The sequence below is a fragment of the Pseudorca crassidens genome, chromosome 17, assembly GCF_039906515.1.
Source record: "Pseudorca crassidens isolate mPseCra1 chromosome 17, mPseCra1.hap1, whole genome shotgun sequence".
In the NCBI taxonomy this organism is placed as follows: Eukaryota; Metazoa; Chordata; class Mammalia; order Artiodactyla; family Delphinidae; genus Pseudorca; species Pseudorca crassidens.
The window spans coordinates 16,540,672-16,567,899 of NC_090312.1; the positions used below are offsets into that span (position 1 = coordinate 16,540,672).

Sequence of the window (27,228 nt, forward strand, 5' to 3'; positions counted from 1 at the left end):
CAGGTATTGTAATTAGAGTTAATACACAGATTAGGAAATTAAGACCCGGCGAGGTGAATCATTTGCTCAAGATCGCGGGATCTGTTGGCTCTAGGTACAGAACCTGCGCTTTAACTATAATACTCTGCCCGCTCTCTTTTATCTCTCTTTTTCTTAACTTGTTTGGGTTAAGCTCTTAAGAATCAAAGTCAAGACCTGTCAAAAGCCAAGTGCTTTCTCCCACTCCAGTTAAGGACTCTGCAATTCGCATTTGAATCCCGCGTGGCGGGAAGCCGAAGGCAGGTGTCGGGAGCAGCGGGGAGGAGCCGCCAGGCCCCGCCAGCCAATCACAGCGTCCGGGAGCCTCCCTTCCCCCTACGGCGTCCAAGCGCCAAAATTCCAAACGGGACGCGCGCCACTACCTGCCGTCTCCCTCCGCCGAGCTCTGCGAGCCGGCACTATCTAAGAAAAAGGAGAGAGTGGTCTCACGTCACTGTCCGCTCGGGTCCTCTACCCTGTCGGTGTGGATTCTCTTCAAGTTCGGCCCAAAGTCCTTTGCTCTACAGATGGGAGGGAAGTTTCGAGCCCGCCGTGATAGGGTGGCGACGTGGGAGGGACAGGCGGCGGAGGGATTCCGGGCGCGCGCTCTGCGGCCGTCGGCGCGGAGCTTGTGGCGCCAGAATTCGGAGCGCGGAAGAGCCTGAGCGGCTGTCGCTTGGCATCGGGTTCGTCTCCCGCCGCCGGGTTCGTCTCCCGCCGCGGACGCCCGGGCGAGGAAGGAGAGAAGATGGTGGTCCTCCGCAGCAGCCTAGAGCTGCACAGCCACCCCGCCGCCTCGGCCACGGACTCTCTGGACCTGTCCAGCGAGTTCCTGAGCCTGGAGCAGATCGGCCGGAGGCGGCTCCGCTCGGCCGGCGCCGCTGAGCAGTCCGCCGTCACCGTGGCCGCCGCGGGCGTGAGTACCGGCCTGGAGCGGGCCCCTTGGGGCCGGACCTGGGGACTGCCGGCGGCCCTTTGCCCGGTGGGGCCCGGATGGTGGGGTGGGTGGGCGGGCGGTCCGGGTGACAGTTGGCTGGGGGTAGAGGAAGGAGAGGGAGGTAGGTTGGGAGGAGTATTGTCGAGGACAAGTAAAATGGAAGGCTTCTCAAGATCCGAGCCCCGGAGGGGTGTGGGTCGGGTGGAGAGATGGACTGACTGCGGGAGGGTGAGCGGTGCGTTACCACCCACTTTTACTCGAGAGGAAACCGGAGCCCTCCGCATCCGAAGTGCAGCTGGAGGCCGAATCTCGGTTTGGGGCTGCCCCGCCCCCGAACTCACACACCTCCCTGTCCAGTCGCCCGGGCTCCCGCCCTAGGTTTGCAGCGATCGCGAGCCACACGCATTTACTGAGCGCTTCCTGTATGCATAACAAGTGTTTTAGGGGCCGCGGGGGATAGAAAGGTTGTAACTCAGGTTCCCTGACCTTCATTTACGATCCAGAGGGGTTCGGTAACCAGAACGCAGTGAATAATACCAGGTTGCATAATGTAGAGAGATGGAGAGCAACGTTTCATGTACGTCTTCTTCACTTAAGCCTCATAACAGCTCCATGAGAATGGATAGTTACGATATGGCTCTTACAGATGAAAAAACAGACTCAAGAAGCTAACCAGTAAGTGGTAGATCGAAAATTGGAACTTGGATTCTCTGCCGCCACCACCTTTCCCTTTCTGTTATTTCATGCTACGGTTATAAGCAAGGTCTGTAGGTTTCCAAGGAGGTGCAGGTCTTCCTGAAAAAAGTGCTTCTCCTCCCTTCACCTCCCCACCCCAGCTGCTGAAAGAGACACAGGTGGAGGAGACAGCGCTAACAAAATGTTAGAGAAATTGAGGAAGCAACGTTAGTAGTTAAGGCAGCAGGAAGTAGTCTAGTTCTGTTGAAGGGAGGGTAGTCATGGGGGTGGGAAAACTAGGACCAGAGAGAGGGTTAGAACTGGGAAGTCAGAATGAGAGGCCAAGGGGAGGTAACCTGTGGTGGGAGAGAGGGACAAACCACAGGTAAGAGAGAGATCGCGATAGGAAATTAGTGGTGTCTTTTGTAGAGGCCCTATACGAGTTGTTCCTCTACTGAGGGGAATGAAATGGTCCAGTCAGTCTCTGAAATTGTGATTCTGAATTGAAAAAACAATTTCCTGACTTTTAGGATCTGTTTCTCAATCACAGGCAGAAGTTGTTAAGAGATCTGGGGAGGCTGGACACTTCTTCAATAAACTCAGTCACTCGACTCACTAACCTATGTTCAGAAACAGCTAATTATTTCAGTAAATATTTGAGTGTTTATTATCTTCAGGACAAAGCTAGTTCCTGAGACTGTAATGATGCATTGAATACTGGTTAAGAAACATAGGTGCTTAAAACAACTGTTACTTCTTCCTGTGATAAGCCATAATGGAAAAGAATATGAAAAAGAATGTATGTGTGTGTGTATATATATATACATATATGTATGTATAACTGAGTCACTTTGCTGTACAGCAGTAATTAACACAACATTGTAAATCAACTATACTTCAATAAAAAATTAATTTAAAAAAACAACTGTTAGTTATGAATATCAGTTTACCAATATCAGCAGGTTTCTATGCTTAAAAGGGGGTGATACCCACCACAAGGGTAGTGAGAATTAAATGTGATCAGGCATGTAAGGAGGTTACCTGAACACTTGGCTGATAGTTAGGACTCAGTCATTGTCAGCTGTTGAGACCACAGTCGATTTTAATGGCCACTCCATCTTTTAAGTTCCTCAAGCTAAAAACCTTAGAATCATCCTTAACTCTTCTCTCCGTTCGTATTAGCAGATTCTGTTGGCTTTACTTTCAGAATTTTTTCAGAATCCGACCACGTCTCAGCTGCTCCATTGTTGCCATGCTGGTTCAAGCCATCATCTTTTGCCTGGATTATTAATATAGTGTTTTGGTTTTTGTGTGTGTGTTTTGGTTTGTTTTGGTTTTGTTTGTTTTGATCTAGCACTGTGGCTTGTGGGATCTTAGTTTCCCGACCAGGGATTGAACCCGGGCCCTGACAGTGAAAGCTCCGAGTCCTAACCACTGGACCGCCAGGGAATTCCCATGGATTATTAAAATAAATTCTTGACTAGCCTCCCTGTTTACCACCCTTATATGTAATGCCCTCCTCCCTTGAAAGTCAGTTCGCAGTATAGCTTACAGAGTGATCTTGTAAAAAGTCAAACAGTTGATCACTCCTCTGCTCAAAAATCCCTATCTAAGAGTAAAAGTTTAAAAGTTGAGAAGCAGCCCTGTACCTCCTTGCCCCCTTCTCTTTATGATGACATCCTCTTCCATTCTCCCTTTTACAAAACCCAGTCTGTTCTACCCTCTCTGGCCTAGCTGCTTCTTGAATCCCAGGGCCTTTGCAGTTGCTCTGCTTTCTTTTGGGAATACTCTTTCCCTGGATATCTGCATGAGCTATTCCTTTACCTTTTACATTTTTTTTAATTAAAAAATAAAAAAAGCCTCAGAACTCGTAGTGCTTAATGTGTTCCAAGAATTTTACAAACATTAACTCGATCCTCATAAACTTATAAGGTAGGTGCGATTATCTTTGTTTTGCAGGTAAGAGGACTGAGGCACAGAGACTTAAATAAGTTGCTCAATTCACCATTATAGTAAGCAATAGAGCTGCGAGTCCTACCTAGGAGAACCTATGAAACAGTCTCTTTCAAGTGTTTGCTAAAATTTCACCTTTTCAATGATGCTTATCCTAACCACCCTGTTTAACATTGCAAACCACTCATTGACAGGCCCCTTTGCTCTGTTTTATGGTCCCCAGCACTTACCACCTTCTAAATATCCTATAATTTCCTACTTCTAAAATATTTTTATCTCTCCCCAAATCAGAATGTAACTCCATAGGGGTTTGGATTTTGACCTTTTGTTCAGCTGTTATTCCTAGCACCTAGAGCATAGTAGGTGCATAATAAATATTTTGTTGTTGTTTGTCTTGCTGTATCAGTGGTATGTGGTGGTTGAGCAATTAGCACTCACCTGGTTGTTGTAGGGTTGAAAAGATTCTTTTCCAGACTAGGGTTTCCAGTAGGGATTATATCTTTTTGAGACATAGTACTCCTCTCTCAAATCCTCCGTAGAACAAATTGTAATCAGGGTGTTATTTAGTGAGCGTGGGATTGGGTCTTCAGGGGTAATGTATTCATGCTGACAAAGTCCACCAATACCAAAAATGAAACATACCTTTGTGATTGGAATATTTCCTAATTAGGGTTCTTTACATTCAATACATTTGATTTGATTATAGCTTGCTTTTTTACATCAATCATGCATTTCAGAAACTTAACTCCTTGATCCACCCTCATTGTATTTGGGTATTTCCTTGTCTCATTCACACATTTATTGACAGCATTTCTTAGAGTAGGTTCCTTTTAAAGATGGTTGGATTTATTCATATTAATTCATTAACTTGCATTTTTCTTCATCTAATCTTGGAGGCTGACCTTCAAGTTCTGAAGATACCTACAGTTACCTATTTATTAACCACATTTTCACATTTTACTTTTTTTTTTTTTAAGTTTTTGGGTGCACTGCATGGCATGTGGGATCTTAGTTCCCTGACCAGGGATCGAACCCTCACCCCCTGAAGTGGAAGTGCAGAGTCTTAACCGCTGGACAGCTGGGGAAATTTCAACCACATTTTACTTTTACCTTTTGAATATGATCTCACTCAACTGCGCTTAAGGATTTGTTTTCCCCCTGACTTGTATGGGTTCCCTGAAAATATTTTATTGTTGTTTTAAATCTGTTTCTTTGGTTTTTAAGCTTTTATTTTCTTCCTATTTATAAGTTTGGATGCCCTTTTCCTCCAGAGTCAGGCTAGCCATTGCCTATTTCTGTGCTTTCACAGGTCTGAGGCTCTTTGATTCATTAAATTTAGGGTTGTTTCTCATGCTGAAGAGATACTTAAGGATGGGTAGTAGGGGTTTTCTTGGTGATGATTGTACGTTACTTTTGGGTTGTGTTTATGTACGTTTTTATTCTTCGGTATGTTTTTAGGTAAAATGAAACACTGTAGTATGTAGAAGGTACTGTTTTTGGTTGTTTTTTTTTTCAATTGTATGTTTATTTACCCTGGAAAAATATCCCAAACTCGACACTGATATGTACAGCCTATGGGAGATACTTTAAAACTTGAAGCATATCACAACACAAAAATGACAAGTGTACAGTTCAGTGAAGTATGTCAAAGCATGGAGAGGGATATTTTGACAAGTGGCGATGACTGTTGCTCCCTGGAGTGGGCTGCTCTGCATTTGAGAGAGTGTACTTGTTTTGTGACAATAATAGTCCATTATTGTCCATTTTTGTTAGTTTGTGTTGCGCTGGTTCTTGATTTTAGGCTTAGAAGTTGCAACTTTTAGAACAGAGATCTGATGAGATAGTGTTTAGGATGGATTATAGTCAACAGATCTGGAGTTTGGAAGACCAGTTAAAAGATTATAATACTGATAGCTACCATTTACATAGCATTTGCTGTGTTCCAGGCAAGGTACCTAATATGCACACACATACTTCCCCTGTAAAGTAACTATTATTATTTTGTTTGTTTTCCCGAAATTATTATTTTTAAATTTTTATAAATTTATTTATATTTTTAATTTTGGCTGCATTGGGTCTTCATTGCTGTGCACGGGCTTCTCATTATAGTGGCTTCTCTTGTTACAGAGCACAGGCTCTAGGCGCGCGGGCTTCAGTAGTTATGGCGCACGGGCTTAGTTGCTCCGTGGCATGTGGGATCTTCCTGCACCAGGGCTCGAATCCGTGTCCCCTGCATTGGCAGGCAGATTCTTAACCACTGTGCCACCAGGAAAGTCCCTATTTTTAAATTGAAGTATAGTAATTTAAAAGTTTACCAATAAAGTATTATTATACTCATTACAGATATGGAAACTAAGGTCTCTATGTAACTTGGAGAAGATTATACAGTTCAATCGTAGGCAGTCTATCTTTAAAAGGTTGGGCTCTTAATTAGTACATTATTATCACAACAGACCAAAGGAGAGAAAACCAGAGCCTAAATTAAGGTGGTATTAAGAGGCACGGAGAGAAAAAGTCCAAAAGTACTACAAGGGGTCTGAGAGCTGTTCAGATAGAGGCAGCAAAGGCAGTGTTGTTTCCAGCTGAAGAGGTAAGCTGTACATCTTTGGGACTATGACGCCAGAGTTCGGTGAGAGGTAAGGACTATTTTTCTTTGTGAGTCACCTATATAGAGTTGAGAGTTGAATCCTTGAAGGTGCATAGCAAAACACAAGAATATTTAAGATCTGGAGCAATGGCTTTATTTTAAGGGTGGGAAGAGGATGAATTAGGTTTAAAAAAAAAAGTATCATGGGCTTCCCTGGTGGCGCAGTGGTTGAGAGTCCGCCTGCCGATGCAAGGGACGCAGGTTCGTGCCCCAGTCTGGGAGGATCCCACATGCTGCGGAGCGGCTGGGCCCGTGAGCCATGGCCGCTGAGCCTGCGCGTCTGGAGCCTGTGCTCCGCAACGGGAGAGGCCACAACAGTGAGAGGCCCGCATACCGCAAAAAAAAAAAAAAAAAAAATCATGTAAACAAAGGATCAAAGCAAACAACAGAGTGATCATAGAAGTGAATGAGGTAGAGAAGGCCATTGGCTTTAGCTATTTGGAGATTTAGATCTACTGGAAGAGCTGTATGGTTAGAAAGCAAATTGCTGGAACTTGTGGAGTAGATCCATGATGAGTAATTGACCACACCAGTGTTTAAATATGAAGCTAACGAGGGCTGTCACAACTATGTAATGTGGGTATAATGTGTATACCATTGTACATTAGAATACACTGCTTTTTAGGCTTTCAAGAAGCCCCAAGTCTGGATGAATACGTTTCATGTCAGTAATATAACTGTGATCTTAAAAATCCTGTTTAAATTTCATTTGTTGAATTGATAACTTGAATTAACTCAACCAATATGACTCCCATACATATTTTTTATTAATTTAAAGCTTTACTAAGCTTGATCTTTTGTGGAAAAATAACATCAGAATATTTTTCTCAATTGTGTCCACTTTGAGGAAAAACTTTTCTTATTGTTGCATGCTCCCTGTTCTAACTTACTGATTCTGCAACATTATAACAGACTTAAAATCTAATGAACTATATTTTTTCTCCTTTTAAACTTCACTTTTAAGAACAATCAGTGCTCTCAATATTAAAGTGGATTTTAGCGAAAGAATAAATGAGGACACTACATCACTAGGTTTAGTTTTCAGACTAAGTATGTTTTCTTTGCTTTTCACTTCTTAGGAAAATTTTTTCTTATAATGTTGCAAAAATGTAAAAAATAGATAGTGAAAGTACCCATTTCTATCATCCAGTGTTAATTACTGTTACTAGTTGGTGTTTAACTTACCTCTTGAGAATTATTTTGATTAGCTGTATTAAAATGTGACTTCGGGGCTTCCCTGGTGGCGCAGTGGTTGAGAGTCCGCCTGCCGATGCAGGGGACACGGGTTCATGCCCCGGTCCGGGAAGATCCCACATGCCGCAGAGCGGCTGGGCCCGTGAGCCATGGCCGCTGGGCCTGTGCGTGCGGAGCCTGTGCTCCGCAACGGGAAAGGCCACAACAGTGAGAGGCCCACGTACCGAAAAAAAAAAAAAAAAAAAAAATGTGACTTTGATTTAACAACTGTGCTAGTTTCCTTAGGAAATCAGATGTTCAAAAGATAATTCAGGGCTTCCCTGGTGGTGCAGTGGTTGGGAGTCCGCCTGCCGATGCAGGGGACACAGGGTCGTGCCCCGGTCCGGGAAGATCCCACATGCCGTGGAGCAGCTGGGCCCGTGAGCCATGGCCGCTGAGCCTGCGCGTCCGGAGCCTGTGCGCCGCAACGGGAGAGGCCACAACAGTGAGAGGCCCACGTACCGAAAAAAAAAAAAAAAAAAAAAAAGATAATTCATCTAGAGGTATTTATAACACAAAAAATTGCAGATTACTTATACATGAAACATTAAGCAGTTTGTTAAATTCATGTAATGGCTGAAATACTATTCATTCATGTAAAAAGATTTTTAGAATGGATTTTATGACATGGGAAAATGGTTGTATCACTAGAAAAAAGTAACAAAGAATAAATAATATTATCGCAATTTTAAAATAGTGTGAATGTGTTTGCAAAGGAAAAGAATGGTTTATGCACCAAAAGGTTAACTGTGGTTATCTGTGGGTAGCTTGGAATTAAGGGTGACAGTTTCATCTTTGTACATTTCTTCATTTTTCTGATTATAATGGGCACGTATTGCTTTTTATATTGCTTTTATAAAAACCATTTTTGAAAGTTATATTTTTAAATTCCCCAGTATGCGCCTTTATATAGGTGACTCTCAAAAAAACCTGTTTTGTTTTTTTCTCCATGCTGTGAAGGAGAGCCTTTCTTGATGCTTAGTGCTTATTTAGGGACGATGAACTAAGCCACTCACTATGCAAATCAAAGATTCACTTATAAGATTAAATCTTCTAAGTTTCTCAAGGAATCTTTTTCCCGGTATTTAGCAACTTCCTCCTTTCTTTTTTCCTATGGAAACAAACTTTTTTTTTTTTATCCCCAGGAATATAGTGACATTTACTTTCTTTTTTTATTGTGATAACATATAGATAACATAAAATTATCATTTTAACCATTTTTAAGTGTATAGTTTTGTAATAAGTACATTCATTGTTCTGCAACCATCACCACCCTCTGCGTGCAGAATTTTTCATCTTGCAAAACTGAAACTCTGTACCTATCAAACACTAACTCCCCTGGGAATTCCCTGGCAGTCCAGTGGTTAGGACTCAGCCCTTTCACTGCCGTGGCCCAGGTTCAATCCCTAGTCGGGAAACAGAGATCCCGCCAAAAAAAAACCCAACACACCACACACACACACACACACACACACACACACACACACACACACACACACACACACACACACACACACAATTTTCCCTCTTCCCAGCCCCTGGCAAGGAGCTTCATAAAAGGAACCTTTCTTCTGTGACTGACTTATTTCACTTAGCATAATGTATTCAAGGTTCATTCATGTTATTTCAGCGTGTTTAAAATTTCCTTTATTTTAAACACTGAATAATATTCCACTGTATGTACTATATATATGTATATATACATATATATATTTTTTAATCCGTTCATTTGTTGATGAACACTGGGATTGCTTCCACCTTTTGGCTGTTGTGAATACGCTGCTATAAACATGAGCGTTCAAATATCTCTTCAGGTCCCTGCTTTCACTTCTTTTGAGTATATACCCAGAAGCAACATTGCTGGATCATATGGTAATTCTATGTTGAATTTTTTGAGGAATTGCCATATCATTTTCCACAGTGTACACAAGGGTTCCAGTTTCTTCACATCCTTGCCAATACTTATTTTCTTTTTTTGTTTTTGATAATAGCCATCCTAATGAGTGTGAAGTGGTATCTCATTGGGCTTGATTTGCATTTCCTTATGACTACTCATGCTGAGCATCTTTTCATGTGTATTGACCATTTGTGTATATTCTTCAGAGGAATGTCTATTTAAATATTTTGCCCATTTTTATCTTTTTTTGTTGTTGGTGTTAAAAGTATAGGAGTTCTTTATATATTGTGGATATCAGTCCTTTGTCATTGTCAGATACATGATTTGCAAATATGTTCTCCTGTTCCATGAGTTTCCATTTCACTCTACTGATAATGTCCTTTGTACAAAAGTTCTTTAATTTTGATGAAGTTCAACTTATCTGTTTTTTCTTTTGTTATCTGTGCTTTTGGTGTCCTAAGAAATCATTGCCAAATCCAATGTCATGAAAGTTTTCCCCTGCATTTCCAAATTTTTTTAGCTCTATAATCTCTTTCACATTTTTTAAAAAGTCTTTATTGAATTTGTTACAATATTGCTTGTTTTATGTTTTGGTTTTTTGGCCCTGAGGCATGTAGGATCTTAACTTCCTGACCAGGGATCTAACCCGCACCCCCTGCATTGGAAGGTGAAGTCTTAACCACTGGACCACCAGGGAAGTACCAGCTTTTACATTTTTAAGCTGACCTTAGATGTAAGGTCTCCCCCGCCCCCCGCATAGGTTTAAGTAGTTACAAAGGGATCATTTCTGTCATTTTTTAAGGTTGACGTTAAAAAATAAAACTATTACATCACACTTTTATAAGTATCCACTGGAATGTAAAAATTATAGTTATTTGATACCTGTCTTGAAACATTAAAAATTAATAAATGGGGCTTCCCTGGTGGCGCAGTGGTTGAGAGTCCGCCTGCTGATGCAGGGGACACGGGTTCATGCCCCGGTCCGGGAAGATCCCACGTGCCGCGGAGCGGCTGGGCCCGTGAGCCATGGCCGCTGAGCCTGCGCGTCCAGAGCCTGTGCTCCGCAACGGGAGAGGCCGCAACAGTGAGAAGCCTGCGTACCGCAAAAAAAAAAAAAAAAAAAATTAATACGTGAACAAGTTCTCTTAGTAGTCAGAAATTTTACCTTCTTTTTTTTCCCTCTTTTAATTTGTATTTTCAATCCACTTAACCCACAGCATTTTATCTTGATATATTTTCATGCTTGAAAGTCAGTTATTAATTATCCTTTCATACTTATAAAACAAAAGTTGGATTTTTTCCACTTTTCCATGATGACAGAGCTCCAAGAAATAAAATTTTTGTGTATTGAATTATCATTATTAACATTCAATTGATCAAAACAACAAAAAAGTATCTATTTTGATTAAAAATGATTAAACATAGGAAGTAATCTTTTATTAGGATTTCATGTGGTTTAAGTCTCCCTGCCCACCCAGTTAGTTTAAGTATCTGTGGATGAATCTTTTTTTTTGTTTTTTGTTTTTTTGTTTTTTGATTTTTGTTTTACATCTTTATTGGAGTATAATTGCTTTACAATGGTGTGTTAGTTTCTGCTTTATAACAAAGTGAATTAATTATACATATACATATGTTCCCATATCTCTTCCCTCTTGCGTCTCCCTCCCTCCCACCCCTCCAGGCGGTCACAAAGCACCGAGCTGATCTCCCTGTGCTATGCGGCTGCTTCCCACTAGCTATCTACCTTACTTGGTAGTGTATATATGTCCATGCCTCTCTCTCGCTTTGTCACAGCTTACCCTTCCCCCTACCCTGTGGATGAATCTTATTTATTGCTGAAGAGTGTTTTGTCATTAGTTTCATTGTTTTTATAAAGGTAAGCACTGAGAAACATTGTTCATATAAATAAGTAGATAGTAATGAAGGGAATTATATTTGCAGTGCCACTCAGTTTTTCTGGCTTATAAGCAGAAAATCACTTGCCAAACATTTTTAATGGTCTCTTAGCTTGATTAGATCTCCTTTCAATTTTGTTAAAAGCGGAAGAATTGGAAACCACCTAACAAAGGAAAGGATTTGTTGCCTAGCTTAGTCATTCATTCGCTTAACACCTACATTAGTGTTTTTCTTTGGCTTTAGGAAGGTTTTTAATGCCTTGAAGCAGCCCACAATAGTAAGATTCAGAATGAGTGAGAGTTATGACTTTCTTTTGTAAAATGGGAGAAAGGTAAATGAAAGAGGATGCCTGTGTTAAGATGCCTTCTTAGATCCGTTTTTTTTTTTTTTTTGGTTTTTTGTGGGGTTTTTTTTTGTGGTACACGGGCCTCTTACTGTTGTGGCCTCTCCCGTTGCGGAGCACAGGCTCCGGACGCGCAGGCTCAGCAGCCGTGGCTCACGGGCCCAGCCGCTCCACGGCATGTGGGATCTTCCCAGACCGGGGCATGAACCCGTGTCCCCTGCATCGGCAGGCGGACTCTCAACCACTGCGCCACCAGGGAAGCCCTTAGGTCCATTTTAAGAAAAAAGTACACATGGAAGTTGAGAGAGTGGAAATAGATACCCTTACAATTTTCCTTGGAAAGTCTTATGTTACACTACACCCATCTCAGATGTAGGTAGGTATTCATCTAAAAAATAATACACCTACCTAAATGTATAGCTATTCTTTTTTGAAACATCCTGAAATATAGGTACACTGATAAAAGTAACAAATCATACGTATCACTTAATACCTTATGAAGAAACTAATTTTTTTAATTGTCCTCTCGTGCCTTTAAGAACCTGTCTAATTCTTGCACAGATCCTTGTGGTGTAAATATCCTTACTTTACCTTTGAACCAATCAAATATTCTTCCTGAAACAAAATTCAATGACAAAATATCCTAATAAAATATAAGGAAATGACCAGGTAAAGCCAGCCTGAGGTGCATGGGGTAAGGGGGCACTGATGTTTTATTGTTTTTTAAAAAAAACACTGCCTGTTTTTCTAAAATTATAAGTTTTTAGAGTAGTAAGACATAGGATTATAGAGTTGTTAGGTACATTTGCCTTCTCTTCTAACGTAAAAGTATCCTCTGTATGATTTCTAAGAGGCATGTATGAAATTTTGAATACTTTATGACAGAACCTCTGTAGCTCATAAAGCAACCCAGTAACTTAGAGAGCCTGTAGTCTCTTGAGCAAAAATAAAGTTAAATAGAGCTCTGTGGTTTTTAGAAGAAATTAATGTACCTAAACAGTCTCTAAATTCATTTTTTACATTATGTGGGTGAAATTGGGTGAGATAGTAATAACTCCTTTTTGTCATCCAAACCAAATTACACTTCTGACAGTCCAGTCATTTTAGGGTTGTTTCCAGTGGTTTCATGGTGTATGCGTATCTTTCTAATTTCTGTAGCCTTAAAATAGAGGAGTACTTACCGTTATGAACTATTACAACTTTTTATCAGTGGTAGAAAATTTCACTGGAGACTACTTGTTGTGAAGTAGAACTATAAAACATTAATAAATCTTATACTAGCCGCCTCATAGACATTGCTCATATTTGTTCATTGTAAAATGATTATTCTAGAGATTAATTATTTTCGTTTCTTGGGGAGATGCAAAAATGATACTGTGCACCGAAAGCAGTTGTTAAAACTTTTAATCAGAGACAGATCTTAGGAGTTTAACTTGGGGATTTGACTGAAGAAAAACTTAGATGTCTTTCTTAATTTTTTTTTAAAGGATGGGTCTTCAGTTAAGGAAGTTGAAACCTTCCACCGGACACGTGCTTTAAGGTGCTTGAGAAAAAATGCACAGAATTCTTCAGATTCTAGTTTTGATAAGAATATGGAAATAACGGAGAAACATACTAATGGCAGGCATTTTACAAGGTAATACAAGATGCTTAAATGCTAATTCAAAATAGTTTTAAAGTAATAATTTAAGTTCTGCATTTAATTTTTAAGTGTGTTCTTGACTGGTCATCAAGAGTCCAGATTGTAAAATGTAATTTATTTGAGATGAAATTGCACTAAATGAATGTTATTGAATTAAAAATTTAATATGTCCTCCGGTCAGGTTTGTTTTTATTTTCTTGTTCAAAGATGGTATCTGTGATATGTGTGAGTGCAACTGAAGAGGTTGGTTGATATAGGATGAGTTCTGGGTACTTGAGTAATCTAAAGAGAGTTTATGACTATAACTTATGATATGTGGTTCTGCTTCATAGTCTGTAAAAAACCTTTATTCAAAATAGTAGTTATATTTCTGATTACTTACTGTCAAGTTTTTCATCAATTCTAAGTCATTTATGAATATCTCTATTGGTATTCTTCTAAGGCTTCACATAGGAGGCAGAACATGGCTTTGTTTTTGTTTTTTGACTTGTTTAGTGGTTCAATGGTTTTTTGACTAGGTGCTTTATACATATTTAAATTTTGTTTCTCAAGAACCCTGAGGTAGATGGCATGAATTACATTTTAATACTCAAGGAATTAATTTCAGTGAATTAGGAAGTATGTACTTCATGGAAATTGGGTTTATTTGGTCCAGGGCAAATTTAAATCTAACTTTAATTAGCTCAAAACCTTCACTTTTGTCCCCATTTTGGTGGGCTTAACAGGAATTGGGAGAGGGGTGCCAATTATAATAAAATTTGATGAAATAATTGTTTTTACATTAATTCTTCTCACAAAGAATTTACTCGTAATGACGTAGAAAACTAGAACCATCTTACTCTCAAATAGAATTTTTTTTAAAAATATTTATTTATTTATTTTTGGCTGCGTTGGATCTTCTTTGCTGCGCAAGGGCTTTCTGTAGTTGCAGTGAGTGGGCACTACTCTTTGTTGCGGTGCGCAGGCCACTGTGGTGGCTTCTGTTGTTGCGGAGTGCAGGCTCTAGGGAGCCTGATTCCTCCAGCTCTGTTTTTTTCCCCAGCAAGATTGCTTTGGCTCGATTCTTATTTTGTGTAGCAGATTTTCCAGATAAGTGAGGTTGTGCCCTTTTAAGTTTCTTTTTGGTACTGTTATTTTTTTCAATTACATACTTGGTCTTTTATTGTATATATTTAAATCTGCATCTTGTTTCATCCACTATTCATGGAATACCTACTGTATTTCATGGAATCCAAGTTAGCAACAATTGAAACACACAGCATTATTTTATGAGACAGTAAGAAAGAAAAAAACACTGAAAGTTAAACTATGACATACCATCAGTAGTTAAGATATATCCCAATTTCAGAGATGGTAAAATGGGGGGGAAATGTACAATTTTTAGAATCAATGAAATACACTTTAAGCTACCCCAGTATTTCTGAAACTTGAAGTCTTCTTGGCGTGGGGTTGGATTGGTGGGTTCCGTGAATTCTCTATGAGAATTTAAAGATTATTTCATGATCTGAAGAAAAAATATTCTGAATCATCTAAATTGCTACCTCATAGAGAATAGCCATAAAATTTCAGGCACTATTTGGTACCAAGTAGTACTGCTTTAGTTATCTCGGGTTCTGGAGATAAGAACTGAGTCTGGGGACTTCCGTGGTGGTCCAGTGGGTAAGACTCTGCACTCCCAATGCAGGGGGCCCAGGCTCGATCCCTGGTCGGGGAACGAGATCCTGCATGCATGCCGCTACTAAGCAGTCCGCATACCGCAACCAAGAAGTTTGCATGCTGCAACCAAGAAGTCCACATGCCGCAGCAAAGGTCCCACATGCCACAACTAAGACCCAGCACAACCAAAATGAATAAATTAAAAAAAAAACAAAAAAAACTGAGTCTGACCTTAATACATAAAGGATGCATCTGCTTCCAAGAGAAAGCCACGTGATGTGATGTCATGACGTGCTGTTCAAATGAAGATTTGGAGCACTTCAGATAAAGAGAAATGGATGAATTGAGTCATCATGTTACACAATAAACATAATACATAACATGCCAAACTCAAGAGAAACCCATAGCAGTCTGAACCACATTCACACAGCAAATGGCTAATTTGTTTCAGCAAAACCTCCAATGTATTACGTTAATATTTTTGTTGGTAGTTGTTTTTATAGTTTCATTTGTATAAAACCTAAATGAATTTATTTATATCTAGTTTGGCTTGTACATAATCATAAAAAACTTAATATTGGAAATCCTCAAAAGTCTTTTTCTTTAAAAGGCTCTGTATGTTACTCAGGTCTGTGAAACATTGTGTTAGGTATTAAAGGAATGTATTAAAATAAGTACTTTTTTAATCCTGATTTAAAGATGAGTGACTTGGTGGGACTTCCCTGGTGGTCCAGTGGTAAAGAATCCGCCTTCCAATGCAGGGGACTCGGGTTCGATCCCTGGTCAGGGAACTAAGATCCCACATGGCGCAGGGCAACTAAGCCCGCACGCTGCAACTACTGAGCCTGCACGCCGCAACTAGAGCCTGCTTGCTGCAAACTACAAAGCCCACGTGCTCTGGAGCCCGTGCGCCACAACTAGAGAGAGAGAAAACCTGCATGCCACAGCTAGAGAGAAGCCCGCGTGCTGCGACAAAGATCCCACACGCCACAATGAAGATCCTGCGTGCTGCAACTAAGACCGACGCAGCCAAAAATATAAATAAATAAATAAACAAACAAAAATATTTTTTAAGATAACATTATTTTTAAAAATGAGTGACTTGGTGTTTTTAAATGAGGTTGCTTCTAAAATTTATTGAATTCCTATCTTTATTAATTATTTTAAAATAACAATTCACGTACCATTAAAATTCATGATTTTAAAGTGTATAATTCAGTGGTTTTAGAATATTTGCAGTATTGTACAAGTATTGCTGCTATCTAATTTCAGTATATTTTCATCACCCCAAAAGAAACACCATACGCATTATCCCTCCATCCCCAGCCCCTTGGGAACCACAAGTCTACTTTCTATCTCTGTGGATTTGCCTATTCTGGATATTTTATACAAGTGGAATCATACGACATATGTTCTTTCATGTTTGGCTTCTTTTACTTGGTATGTTTTGAAGGTTCATGTATATTGTAGTATCTGTCATCACTTCATTCTTTTTATTGCCAAGTAAGATTCCATTATATGAATATGTTACATTTTGTTTATCCACTCATTAGTTGATGAACATTGGTGTACAAATTTTTGTGTGAACATAGGGTTTTGGTTCTTTTGGGTATATACCTAGGAGTGAATTGGTGGGCTAAACGGTAACTCTGTTTTAACATTGTCCAAAGCAGCTGTACCATTTACATTCCCACCAGCAGTGCATGAGGATTCCAATTTGTCTACATCCTCAGTAACACTTGCCATAGTCTGTCCTTTTGGTTTTAGCCATGTGGGTATGAAGTATCTCATTGTGGTTCTCATTTGCATTTCCTTGGTGGTTAATGATGTTGAATATTTTTTCATGTGCTTATTGGCTGGCCATTTATATTTCTTCCGATCTTTAAAAGAATTGCTATCTTTAAAAAAACTCCCTGTATTCACATCATTATTACAAAGACGATAATTTTATATAGTAGTAACACCAGGATCTGTTTGTATAAGACATATAAAGTAGTCTATAGTATTTTTGAATTCTGCCTTATGTAGTTTTCTTACTTCCTATCATGGTGACCCTTTTTGCTGTTGCCAGTTTGACTATAGTAATCTCTAACTTCCTTTCTATGTTTTTTTACCCCTCACCCCTTTGTTTTAAATCTATTTGGGGCTCAAAGACCAGGGGACCAAGACTGTTAGAATAATAAAGATTTGAATAACTGTGCCTTGAGAGCAGGATATATATTTGTCTGGTCCTGGAGTTCTTAACTAGGTCCAGTAATCATGGTTTTCAGGGGGCATATGAAACCTCTGAAGTAATGTTTAAACTTGTATATGTATATGCAGTTTTCTAGGGAGAAAAGATCCATAGCTTTCATCAGATTCACAGGAGTTGACAAAAGTCCAGACTCCTGTTTTGGTAAATAGTTTCATTGGAACACAGCCATGCCCATTACTTCTGTCTATGGCTGCATTCCTGCTTCACTGTTAGAGTTGTATGAGTAGTTATGACAGAAACTGACAAGCCAAAAATATTTATTATCTAGCTGTTTAAGAACAAGTATAGCAACCCCTGCAAGGGTAAAAAGTGCTTCCCTTCCCCTACAGGCAAAAAAAAAAGAAAACCCAGAAAAAAAACACTGCTTTAGTCTTTGTATCCCTAGCACCTGATGGGGGTCTGGTTTATAAAAGTGTAGACCTGCATGGTATGGAGGGAGTGTCTCCTCTATGAGAAGAGTCTGTGAACAAACTAGACCTTGATCTGTAGATGGATTGCTGAAAGGTTTTTTATTTTGTTCTTTGTTCTTACCTGTGTTCCAAAAGAGATAAGGAATTAATGATGACTTACATTGTTAGGAGGACACATGAGTTAGCTCTTCTGGATAAGATGGTTTTGTTTTATTTTAAAGTGTCCCATTTGAAACTCCATGGGTTTAACCAGCACACTTGCAAATATTGCTTGATTCATAGGTTGATTAATATAGCCTATCCAAGTATGGAAAATTGAGCCCCTAAAAATAGGTTAATGAGACATACTGCTTTGTTGCTCAGTGGATTTGGGGAAAAAGATGAGAGAAGGATACTTTGTTTAAGCTTTGGAAGGTCTTCTTTGCAATTCAACAGATTCTGTATACCAGTTTGTAGGTGGGATATCTGATTCACAAATGTGACTCTTTCTACATGTCATGTAAAGATTGTAGCCAGCAAATGTTCGGAGAAGGAAATGAACATGTCACTAAGTTCTGTAACATGTTTATAGGTCCTCAAGGATGTGGGACCACTATATCCCTGTGGTATAAAACACATTGTCTTGTTTTTACTCAGTGCTTAATAGTTTAGTTATACCTAAATACTTAGGCTAAGGATTTCATTTCTTGTTTTAAGTAAGATACTTTGTTCTGATTAATTCTGTTTAGCTAAAAGTTAACGCATACAGTTGGCCCTCTGTATCCACTGGTTCTGCATGTGCAGATTCAACCAACAGTGGATTGAAAATATCCCCTCCCCCCAAATTCCAGAAATCTCCAAAAAGCAAAACTTGAATTTACCACTCACCAACAACTGTTTACATAGTATTTACATTGTATTAGGTATTATAAGTAAACTAGAGGTGATTTAAAGTATACAAGAGGACAGGCTTCCCTGATGGCACAGTGGTTAAGAATCTGCCTGCCAACGCAGGGGACACGAGTTCGAGCCCTGGTCCGGGAAGGTTCCCACATGCGGCGGAACACCTAAGCCCATGCGCCACAACTACTGAGCCTGCGCTCTAGAGCCCATGTGCCACAACTACTGAGCCCACGTGCCACAACTACTGAAGCCCGCGTGCCTAGAGCCCGTGTTCTGCAACAAGAGAAGCCTGCGCACCTCAATGAAGAGTAGCCCCCACTTGCGGCAGCTAGAGAAAGCCCACGCACAGCAAGGAAGACACAACGCAGCCAAAAATAAATAAATTTATTAAAAAAAAAAAATACAAGAGGATGGGGCTTCCCTGGTGGCGCAGTGGTTGAGAGTCCGCCTGCCGATGCAGGGGACGTGGGTTCGTGCCCCGGTCCGGGAAGATCCCACGTGCCGCGGAGCGGCTGGGCCCGTGAGCCATGGCCGCTGAGCCTGCGCATCCGGAGCCTGTGCTCCGCAACGGTAGAGGCCGCAACAGTGAGAGGCCCGCGTACCGCAAAAAAAATAATAATAATAGTAATAAAAATAAAAGAGGATGGGCAGAGGTTATATGCAAATACTATGCCATTTTATATAAGAGACTTGAGCATCCTCGGATTTTGGTATCCATGTGGGGTCCTGGAACCAATCCCCTGCTGTTACTGAGACACAGCTGTATATCATTGAATTTCACAACAGGGTTCTCAGCCTTTGTTTAGCCATAACAATATATAAGCACAGGTATTCTCACGCTATTTTTTCACTGGTTTTTAGGTAACTCTAAGTATTTACCCTACAAGCTGATTTAATTTTTGGTCCTAGTTTGTAGTATTATAAAATATAGGATTTAAAATTATTTTGAATTATTTGCTATATTTTTTTCATATAGGCAGTTGGCCAGACAGCAGGCTGATAAAAAAAAAGAAGAGTGCAAAGAAGGTAAGTAATGTTAAAGGCATTTAAATTTTTTAAAGCATGTATTTAGTATTTTGTTTACAGGCATATTGTGGTACATACAATAAACTCCATATTTGAAGTGTACAGTTTGTTTGGTTTTGATATAAGTGCATGCCGTCAAACCATCACCACGATAAGGTAGTAAAGATAACCATCACCCTCCAGGATTTCCTCAGGCCCCTTTGTAATCGCTCCTGGCTCCTCTAGCTCCTCTCCATGACCCAAGATTCCTGAGCAGCCACCAATCTGCTTGCTGTCACTGTAGAGAGTGTGACAGCACTCTACAGAGTGCTGTAGAGTATGGTGAGTTTGTATTGTCTAGAGTTTTATATTAATGGAATTATATGGCATGCATTCTTCTTTGGCTTCTTTCACTCAGCATAATTACTTTGAGTATCATCCATGTTGTTGCTTTTTATTGCTGAGTAGTATTCCATTATGTGGATATACCACAATTTTTTTCCTTAGCTTTATTTTAATATAATTGGCATATAACATTGCCTTAACTTAAGGAGTACATTGCATTGTTGATTTGATACTTATATATTGCAAAATGATAATTACCGTGGCTTTATCTAACACCTGCATCATGTCACATAATTACCATTTCTTTTTTGTGCTGAGAACACTCAAGATCCACTCTCCCAGCAACTTTCAAGTATACAATATGGTAGCAGTCTCCATCCTGTTTAGCAGCAGGGACCAATTTCATGGAAGACAATTTTTCCACAGACCGGGGGGCGGGGGTGTTGGGGGGATGGTTTGGGGATGATTCAAGAGCATTACATTTATTGTGCACCTTATTTCTGTTATTATTACATTGTAATATATAATGAAATAATTATACAACTCACCATAATGCAGAATCAGTGGGAGCCCTGAGCTTGTTTTCACTTGCCACTCACTGATAGGGTTTTGGTATGAGTCGGCAAGCAATTGATTTATTATGGTCTCTGTGCAGTCAAATCTCTCTGCTAATGATAATCTGTATTTGCACCTGCTCCCCAGCGCTAGCATCACTGCCTCAACTCCACCTCAGATCATCGGGCATTAGGTTCTCATAAGGAGTGTGCAACCTAGATCCCTCGCATGCGCAGTTCACAGTAGGGTTTGAGCTCCTATGAGAATCTAATGCCACCACTGATCTGACAGGAGGCGGAGCTCAGGCGGTAATGCAAGTGATGGGGAGCGACTGTAAATACAGATGAAGCTTCGCTTGATCACCTGCTGCTCACCTCCTGCTGTGCGGTCTGGTTCCTAACAGGCTCGTGGGTTGGGGACCCCTGCAATACAGTATTACTAACTATAGCCACTCTGCTGTACATTAGAGCCCCAGAACTTACTCATTTTATGGCTGAAAATTTGTACTCTTTGACTAACAATCTCCCCTTTTTCTCTCACTTCCCAGTCCTTTGTAACCATCATTCTAGTCTCTTGTTTCTATGAGTTTGGTTTTTCTAGATTGAACATGTAAATGATATCATTCAGTATTTGTCTTTCTCTGACTTATTTCACTTAGTATAATGCCCTCAAGATCCATCCATATTACTGCAAATAGCAGGATGTCCTTTCTCATGGCTAAATAATATTCTATTGTGTGTATATTCCACATCTTTATCCATTCACCTATTGATGGACACTTAGGTTGTTTCCCCCAGTTTCATCTTTTGATGGACATTTGGGTTGTTTCCATTTGGGGACTGTCACAAAACTGCTTTGAACATTGTGTACAAGTCTTTGTATTATATATATAGCTTTCATTTTTTCTTGAGAGTGGTATGGCTGGACCTATGGTAGGTGTATGTTGTAACTTTATTTTTGTTTTCTAGTATTTTTGAGAAGGGTAAGTTCAAGAAACTAAAATTTCGTTATATGAAAGTGTAGCTATTCAGTTGTTCATTTTAGAATTGTTTTATAAATGCTGTTATTTCAAATCTTTCTACTTGCTTTTATGTACACATCTATGAAGACAAAGTAATTACAGTTACTCGGTCATTGAGGACTAGAAACATAGTTCAAAAGACAGAACGCTTGCATGAAGAGAATGGTGATGTTGAAGTTCGCCGAAGTTGCAGGATTAGAAGTCGTTATGGTAGCGTGAACCAGTCTGTACTATTTGACAAACTTATAACAAAGTAAGTAAAAATTTAGATCAAGATTATTTAGCTGGCAAAAAACTTTTTGTTGGGGACTAAGTTTTGACTAGCAGGAGTATTTAATGCATTCAGTTTATGTAAAGTATAAAGGAGAGTGATTATTAGAGGACTTTGTAATAATTCTGTATGTGTATTTAAATTCTTACAAAGAATATGAAATATTTTTACATTAGTAAATCTGTGCTTCTATTAAGGGTATTTAAAATCCCAGCACTCAGAGAATACAATGAAAGAAAAATGAAGTTTTTAAAAATATACTACTCTTTTATTTTTTAAATAAATTTCTTTATTTCTGGCTGCGTTGGGTCTTCGTTGCTGCATGCGAACTTTCTCTAGTTGCATCAAGCTAGGGCTACTCTTCGTTGTGGTGCACAGGCTTCTCATTGTGGTGGCTTCTCTTGTTGCGGAGTGTGGGCTCTATAGAGTGTAGGCTCAGTAGCTGTGGCGCATGGGCTTAGTCGCTCCGCGGCATGTGGGATCTTCCCGGACTAGGGCTGTCCCCTGCATTGGCAGGCGGATTCTTAACCACTACGCCACCAGGAAAGTCCTAAAATATACTACTCTTACAGTTTTAGCTTATTTTTATATCATTTTTTTTAAAGCACTGCTGAAGCTGTACTTCAAAAAATGGATGATATGAAGAAGATGCGTAGACAGCGAATGAGAGAACTTGAAGACTTGGGAGTGTTTAATGAAACAGAAGAAGTAAATATATTCTTCCACTAAGGGGATGATTTAATAATCTCCAGTTTAACCTTTTTTCTCTAGAACCTATCCATTTCTTGGTTAAATTATTCATCATTTTGTTCAGCATTTGTTTGATCAGTCACTAGTTATTGCTGGAGTTTTAAGAGTTTATAGCTGGAAATATCTTCATTTTCAGTAGGATTGGAAGGCCCTACTGGATTCTTTTAAATAAACATACTAAACTTTAATGGATTTTATTTACATATTTTTAGGGGAATCTTAATATGTACACAAGAGGAAAACAAAAAGATATTCAAAGAACTGATGAAGAAACAACTGACAATCAAGAAGGCAGTGTGGGTTAGTCTTTTCTCTTGTTCTGTCTTTTGGGTTTTATTTAGCAGAATATAGCCTTTTTATTCAGAAGCTGTGACATTTATGGTAGTTTATGATAAGTTAGGGTTATCATAGTTTCAAAGAAAAAGTGAAGGCAGGGGAGATAAAAGGGTAATATGTTTTGTTGGGAAAGTACTTAAACATGCTAAAACAAATGAAACTGGTTTGCTTGTATAATACATCTACAGACAGCATATCTCTCTCTACCTGTTTGAGTTAAAAGTTAAAAGTTGAGTTTTACTATTCTGTTTAGGACTTATTGCTGCAATTTCTTAGAACTTTTATTGAATGAAAAATCAGTTTTCCGAAATGCATTTTAAATGTTTGGTGAGGGCGTTTTACATTATCTTAAGTAGATTATTTGAGTTATACTGCATGAAACTCAGTGGCAGCCAGAAGTCCACTATATCAATGAAATTAGCAGTAACGCTATAAACTTTAGTTTGGTATGTACTGGTAGTAGCCTTTAAACTACTTTTTTCCTTCCCCTAGTTGTTTTTAATTCTATAGTTTTTTACTTCATTTTTTAAAAATCTTCATTTGATGTTGCAGAATTACAGATTCTTTCTATGAACAACCTAGAAGTAAATAAATTTTAAAAGGAGAGTCTTTTTCTATTCCCCTATTTTAAAAATTGTTAGCATTTGGGTGAGAAGCCTGAAAGTAAATGTTTCTTAATTGTAGAGTCATCCGAAGAGGGTGAAGACCAGGAAGATGAAGATGATGGTGAAGATGAAGATGATGATGAAGAAGATGATGATGAAGAAGATGACGATGATGAAGATGATGACGATGATGAAGATGATGACGACGAAGATGAAGAGGATGGAGAAGAAGATAATCAGAAACGATATTATCTTAGACAGAGAAAAGCTACTGTTTACTATCAGGCTCCATTGGAAAGTAAGTGCTATCTTTTTTTTTTTTTTTTTTCCAGGAGAAGATGTAAACAGGTTTCCTTTATCTTCACTGCCTTTCTTCTGTTATTCTTATTTTTCATGTTTTCATTTTGCAGAATACCCATGGCTGTTGTCTTTCATAACTTACCCAAGATGTGCAAGAAGTTATTTCTTCTAAAGAAAGTTAAATGTTAGCCTTGATGAAAGTAAATAATTGGATTATTTTGAAATTTCATGTCTGTTTTTAATTATTTTAGTTTTCACAGCTTTGTACTTTATTTTTTTTAACATCTTTATTGGAGTATAATTGCTTTACAACAAAATGAATCAGTTATATATATACATATGTTCCAATATCTCTTCCCTCTTGCGTCTCCCTCCCTCCCACCCTCCCTATCCCACCCCTCCAGGCAGTCACAAAGCACCGAGCCGATCTCCCTGTGCCATGCGGCTGCTTCCCACTAGCTATCTACCTTACGTTTGGTAGTGTATATATGTCCATGCCTCTCTCTCGCTTTGTCACAGCTCACCCTTCCCCCTCCCTATATCCTCAAATCCATTCTCTCGTAGGTCTGGGTCTTTATTCCTGTCTTACTCCTAGGCTCTTCATGACATTTATTTTTTCTTAAATTCCATATATATGTGTTAGCATACGGTATTTGTCTCTCTCTTTCTGACTTACTTCACTCTGTATGACAGACTCTAGGTCTATCCACCTCATTACAAATAGTTCAATTTCATTTCTTTTTATGGCTGAGTAATATTCCATTGTATATATATGCCATATCTTCTTTATCCATTCATCCGATGATGGACACTTAGGTTGTTTCCATCTCCAGGCTATTGTAAATACAGCTGCAATGAACATTTTGGTACATGACTCTTTTTGAATTGTGGTTTTCTCAGGGTATATGCCCAGTAGTGGGATTGCTGGGTCATATGGTAGTTCTATTTGTAGTTTTTTAAGGAACCTCCATACTGTTCTCCACAGTGGCTGTATCAATTTACATTCCCACCAACAGTGCAAGAGTGTTCCCTTTTATCCACACCCTCCCCAGCATTTATTGTTTCTAGATTTTTTGATGATGGCCATTCTGACTGGTGTGAGATGATATCTCATTGTAGTTTTGATTTGCATTTCTCTAATGATTAGTGATGTTGAGCATTCTTTCATGTGTTTGTTGGCAGTCCGCATATCTTCTTTAGAGAAATGTCTATTTAGGTCTTCTGTCCATTTTTGGACTGGGTTGTTTGTTTTTTTGTTATTAAGCTGCATGAGCTGCTTAAAAATTTTGAAGATTAATCCTTTGTCAGTTGCTTCATTTGCAAATATTTTCTCCTATTCTGAGGGTTGTCTTTTGGTCTTGTTTATGGTTTCCTTTGCTGTGCAAAAGCTTTGAAGTTTCATTAGGTCCCACTTGTTTATTTTTTGTTTGTTTGTTTTTTTAACATCTTTATTGGGGTATAATTGCTTTACAATGGTGTGTTAGTTTCTGCTTTATAACAAAGTGAATCACTTATACATATACATATGTTCCCATATCTCTTCCCTCTTGCGTCTCCCTCCCTCCCACCACCCCTATGCCACCCCTCCAGGCGGTCACAAAGCACCGAGCCGATCCCCCTGTGCCATGCGGCTGCTTCCCACTAGCTATCTACCTTACGTTTGTTAGTGTATATATGTCCATGCCTCTCTCCCGCCCTGTCACAGCTCACCCTTCCCCCTCCCCATATCCTCAAGTCCATTCTCTCGTAGGTCTGGGTCTTTATTCCTGTCTTACCCCTAGGTTCTTCATGACATTTTTTTTCTTAAATTCCATATATATGTGTTAGCATACGGTATTTGTCTTTTGCTTTCTGACTTACTTCACTCTGTATGACAGACTCTAGGTCTATCCACCTCATTACAAATAGCTCAATTTCGTTTCTTTTTATGGCTGAGTAATATTCCATTGTATATATATGCCATATCTTCTTTATCCATTCATCCGATGATGGGCACTTAGGTTGTTTCCATCTCCGGGCTATTGTAAATAGAGCTGCAATGAACATTTTGGTACATGACTCTTTTTGAATTGTGGTTTTCTCAGGGTATATGCCCAGTAGTGGGATTGCTGGGTCATATGGTAGTTCTATTTGTAGTTTTTTAAGGAACCTCCATACTGTTCTCCACAGTGGCTGTATCAATTTACATTCCCACCAACAGTGTAAGAGGGTTCCCTTTTCTCCACACCCTCTCCAGGATTTATTCTTTATAGATTTTTTGATGATGGCCATTCTGACTGGTATGAGGTGATACCTCATTGTAGTTTTGATTTGCATTTCTCTAATGATTAATGATGTTGAGCATCCTTTCACGTGTTTGTTGGCAGTCTGTATATCTTCTTTAGAGAAATGTCTATTTAGGTCTTCTGCCCATTTTTGGATTGGGTTGTCTGTTTTTTTGTTATTGAGTTGCATGAGCTGCTTGTAAATTTTGGAGATTCATCCTTTGTGAGTTGCTTCATTTGCAAATATTTTCTCCCATTCTGAGGGTTGTCTTTTGGTCTTGTTTATGGTTTCCTTTGCTGTGCAAAAGCTTTGAAGTTTCATTAGGTCCTGTTTGTTTATTTTTGTTTTTATTTCCTCTTTTCTAGGAGGTGGGTCAGAAAGGATCTTGTTGTGATTTATGTCATAGAGTGTTCTGCCTATGTTTTCCTCTAAGAGTTTGATAGTTTCTGGCCTTACATTTATGTCTTTAATCCATTTTGAGCTTATTTTTGTGTATGGTGTTAGGGAGTGATCTAATCTCATACTTTTACATGTACCTGTCCAGTTTCCCAGCACCACTTATTGAAGAGGCTGTCTTTTCTCCACTGTACATTCCTGCCACCTTTATCAAAGATAAGTTGTCCATATGTGCGTGGGTTTATCTCTGGGCTTTCTATCCTGTTCCATTGATCTATCTTTCTGTTTTTGTGCCAGTACCATACTGTCTTGATTACTTTAGCTTTGTAGTATAGTCTGAAGTCAGGGAGCCTGATTCCTCCAGCTCCGTTTTTCGTTCTCAAGATTACTTTGAAAAAAAAACAGATTGCTTTGGCTATTCGGGGTCTTTTGTGTTTCCATACAAATTGTGAAATTTTTTGTTCTAGTTCTGTGAAAAATGCCAGTGGTAGTTTGATAGGGATTGCATTGAATCTGTAGATTGCTTTGGGTAGTAGAGTCATTTTCACAATGTTGATTCTTCCAATCCAAGAACATGGTGTATCTCTCCATCTATTTGTATCGTCTTTAATTTCTTTCATCAGTGTCTTATAATTTTCTGCATACAGGTCTTTTGTCTCCTTAGGTAGGTTTATTCCTAGGTATTTTATTCTTTTTGTTGCAGTGGTGAATGGGAATGTTTCCTTAATTTCTCTCTCAGATTTTTCATCATTAGTGTATAGGAATGCCAGAGATTTCTGTGCATTAATTTTGTATCCTGCTACTTTACCAAATTCATTGATTAGCTCTAGCAGTTTTCTGGTAGCATCTTCAGGATTCTCTATGTATAGTATCATGTCATCTGCAAACAGTGACAGCTTTACTTCTTCTTTTCCGATTTGGATTCCTTTTATTTCC

General features: G+C 39.2%; 1 protein-coding gene across 2 annotated transcripts in view; it reads left to right on the forward strand.

Annotated features, from left to right (window-relative positions):
- The first annotated feature begins 635 nt into the window (after nucleotides 1–635).
- The window catches only part of ATAD2 (ATPase family AAA domain containing 2), a 70,260-nt gene continuing 43,667 nt past the window's right edge, over nucleotides 636–27,228 (forward strand). Inside the window, exons 1-7 of one of the 2 annotated variants that reach the window (XM_067711352.1) lie at nucleotides 636–934; nucleotides 13,087–13,235; nucleotides 19,420–19,469; nucleotides 21,457–21,622; nucleotides 22,246–22,348; nucleotides 22,603–22,690; nucleotides 23,411–23,629. In XM_067711352.1, coding sequence (XP_067567453.1) covers nucleotides 767–934; nucleotides 13,087–13,235; nucleotides 19,420–19,469; nucleotides 21,457–21,622; nucleotides 22,246–22,348; nucleotides 22,603–22,690; nucleotides 23,411–23,629 — 943 coding nt within the window. In that variant the 5' untranslated portion in view covers nucleotides 636–766. Of the gene's footprint in view, nucleotides 935–1,055; nucleotides 1,631–13,086; nucleotides 13,236–19,419; nucleotides 19,470–21,456; nucleotides 21,623–22,245; nucleotides 22,349–22,602; nucleotides 22,691–23,410; nucleotides 23,630–27,228 lie in introns of those variants that run through there. The other variant, XM_067711353.1, reaches the window with a different exon arrangement.